General features: G+C 50.0%; 1 protein-coding gene across 1 annotated transcript; it reads right to left on the bottom strand.

Annotated features, from left to right (window-relative positions):
• Window positions 1-535: 535 nt before the first annotated feature.
• On the bottom strand, window positions 536-1,474 carry LOC102451963 (olfactory receptor 1f45-like). The gene has a single exon (XM_006116614.3). It carries the CDS (start codon window positions 1,472-1,474, stop codon window positions 536-538), a length of 939 nt encoding a protein of 312 aa, XP_006116676.3.
• Between the last annotated feature and the right edge of the window lie 1,896 nt (window positions 1,475-3,370).

The following is a 3,370-nucleotide window of genomic DNA, read 5'->3' as shown; positions in this document are numbered from 1 at the left end:
ATGTGTAGTTGTGGGTGTCCCTGCTGCTCTTCATGGCTGTATCTACACTGGGCCACTTATTCCGGAAAAGCAGCCGCTTTTCCAGAATAACTTGCCAGCTGTCTACACTGGCCGCTTGCTTTTCCGGAAAAGCAATGATGATCTACTGTAAAGTTGTCAGTGTTTTTCCGGAAAAACTATGCTGCTCCCGTTCGGGCAAAAGTCTTTTTCCGGAAAAACTGTTCTGGAAAAGGGCCAGTGTAGACAGCCCAGTAGTGTTTTCCGGAAAAGCATCCTGCCAATGTAGACGCTCTTTTTTCGGAAATACTTATAACGGAAAACTATTCCGTTTTAAGCATTTCCGGAAAAAGGTGCCAGTGTAGACGTAGCCCATATTTGTTAGTTTCACCAGCCTCATCTCTGAGGAGAAAAGGATCCAGGTGTCCTGGTAGAGCTAAATGGGAAGGTTCTCAGGCACCTCTTGTGTGGAAGGACAGAGCCCGAAGAAGCAATCTGTGTAATTCTGTCCATGCAGCAATGGAGCCCCAGGCTGGTCTCATTGGCCCCAAGCCAGGACCTTCCTCCTCGCCCTCCTCAGGGCCGCAGCCACGTCCTTGTTCCTCAGGCTGTAGATGAGGGGATTCAGGGCAGGTGCCACAGCGGTGTAGAAGACGGCCGCCACCCGGTCCTTCTCCTGGTTATCACTGGAGTCTGGGTAGATGTAGGGTGAAGTCGTAGTGCCATAGAAAAGTATCACCACGGTCAGGTGGGAGCCACAGGTGACAAGGGCCTTACGCAGGCCTTGGGCAGAGCGCAGGCGGGCCACAGCCACCCCGATGTGGATGTAGGAGGCCAGGATGAAGGCAAAAGGGGCCAGAACCACCAGGACGCCCTCGGTGTAGTTCACCAACTCGATGGTGATGGGCCGAGTGCAAGAGAGGACCAGAAGGGGCGGCAGGTCACAGAAGAAATGCTGCAGGCGGTTGCCACAGTAGCGCAGCCGGGCAGCCATGACGGTGTCCATCAGGGCATGAAGAAGCACCAAGACCCAGGAGCCAGCCACCATCTTGAGGCACAGGGACCGCGTCACTACGGCGGTGTAACGCAGAGGGTCGCATACGGCCACGTAGCGGTCGTAGGCCATGGCAGCCAGCAGGTAGCCCTCCATGTTTCCCATAGACAGCCAGATGAAGAGCTGGACCATGCACCCAGTGAAGGAGATGGTCCGGTGCTGGGTCAGAATATGCACCAGGGCCTGGGGCAGGATGACAGAGACCATGCACATGTCCACAAAGGCCAGCTGGCTGAGGAGGAAATACATGGGGCTGCGGAGCTGAGGGGTGACCCACATCAGCACCAGCAGCATGGAGTTGCCAATTACATTCACCAGATAGGTGGCCAACAACCCTGCAAAGATCAGAGGCTGCAGGTCCTGCCGGTCGGACACACCCGAGAACACGAACTCAGAGATGGACGTCCAGTTGGCCTCGTCCATGGCAAGGGGCTACAGCACCTGAGTGGGGAGGAGAAACGTGTCAGCAGTGATGTAACATACTGATCAATTTTGCCAGCATTCTGTGGATATTGATTTAAATCTGTCCCACCTTAGAGACTGCAGCCAACCCTCATTCATTTCTGGTATTGTTTACTGGCCTTCACTGGTAAGAATATACGCCTTCTGTCTCCTCTGTATTTGTCTAGCTTCTGCCTCCAGAGCCCTTCACCCAAACAATTGACAGAGCAGACAGCTGTTTGTCCAGCCTCTCCTTAGAAACCTCCACTCACTAGACATCCCACATCCTCCACTGGAATCTGGCTTTCAAGTTCAACTCGCATCAGAGTTAGAAAGTTTTTCCTAACCTCTCCTAACCATCTCTTGCTGCAGATGGAGCTGGAGAACAAGTGAGCTCCTTCTTTGTTATAGCAGCCCATAATAAATGTGCAGATTGTTTTTTTCTCAGGACTAGCCCTGCCCTGTGTTTTAAACCATGTCTCCTGGGTCAGGTTTTCTAACTCTTTCCTCATGCCTGTTGCTCTCCTCTGGACTCTCTCAGGGTATCCCTTCCGCGGCTACATGGGGCTCGAACCAGCAGGGTTTTAAAAATGGCGGCTCCCCGCTTATGCAAATGAAGCCCGGGAAATTCAAATCCCGGGCTTCATTTGCAAGTGCGGTATGCCTACATTACCCTGCTAGTTCGAACTAGCGGGGTAGTGTAGACATACCCTCAGGCTTGACCCCATCTTTCTAGAAGAGCAGTGCCAAGAACTGGATACAGGGCTCCTGCTGAGACCTCACTAGTGCTAAATGGAGCGGGAAAGCTACATCCCGAGTCTGACCCACAGCGCTCCTGTTAAAACAGCCCAGTGCATTAGACTTTGACACAGCAGTTTCACTGGGTTGAATTGCCAGGTATTCTCCATTGTTGGTGTCAAAGTCAGACACAGGACTCACAAATTTGTCAGACAACTCTGTTTATTAGCAAAGCCACTCTGCTAATACACCCAGAAAATGTGAGTACCATAGAAGGCTCAAACCCCTTGATTTATACAGACAAAAGAAAGCAAAATTAACATGATCGAAAAAGAAGGCAAAACTCACATGATTAGCATGAGACTAGTCAAGTATCTTCATTTCCACATCAAGCGCACAGCAATCTCCTGTCCATATCTCCCTGGTTATCTCAATTAATTTCTGTCTAACACCTAATGTTCCTTTTCCTGGTGTCCCAGACAACCTAGTTTCACTCTGATCTATCCTGCATACCTACAAACAACATTAACATAATCTTCTCTTTCCTGTAAAGAGATAAACAGTATTTCTTGACCTTATTCTATTATTACAGTATAATTCATCTTTTTCTTACAATATAATTCTTTCTACTTTCACAATCGCTCCTGTTAACACAGCCCAGAGCATTAGCCTTTGACACAGCAGTTTCACTGGGTTGAATTGCCAGGTATTCTCCATTGTGAGGCTGGACCAAGATACAGCAAGAACAGGGAAAAGTTCCTGAGAGTCACAGTGCGACAAGCCCTGCGTCTCTCCAGGCAGGCGCCGCGGCTACACAGCACATCCGGAAAACCTCCCTGAGAGGGGCTCAGTGTGCTTCGTTCATCTTCAAGCTAATGAAGAGGGGACTATGTACCACTTTGAAAACACACACACTCTCTCTGATGCCCTGGGCAAAACCTCCTCAGCCCCACAGGAGGAATGCAGAGATTTGGGGCCACATCAGGCTCTGGGACAAGTCTCCTGTGATGAGAGAAAGGAAAGATTAGGGTTTATTAAAGAATGGGATTCTGTCCTGTCTGTTGCATGGCACAGAAACAGGGAAAAAGCCCATGAAACAACAGTGGGATATTCAAATAGAGACTCATGAACTTAGGGACT

Source organism: Pelodiscus sinensis, unplaced genomic scaffold (genome assembly GCF_049634645.1).
Source record: "Pelodiscus sinensis isolate JC-2024 unplaced genomic scaffold, ASM4963464v1 ctg34, whole genome shotgun sequence".
In the NCBI taxonomy this organism is placed as follows: domain Eukaryota; kingdom Metazoa; phylum Chordata; order Testudines; family Trionychidae; genus Pelodiscus; species Pelodiscus sinensis.
Note: the sequence above shows the minus strand (reverse complement) of the source record. Positions and strands in the feature narration are given on the sequence as shown.

Excerpts from the sequence above, each read along its gene's own strand:
- LOC102451963 (XM_006116614.3), bottom strand. The coding sequence starts at position 1,474 with ATGGACGAGGCCAACTGGACGTCCATCTCTGAGTTCGTGTTCTCGGGT.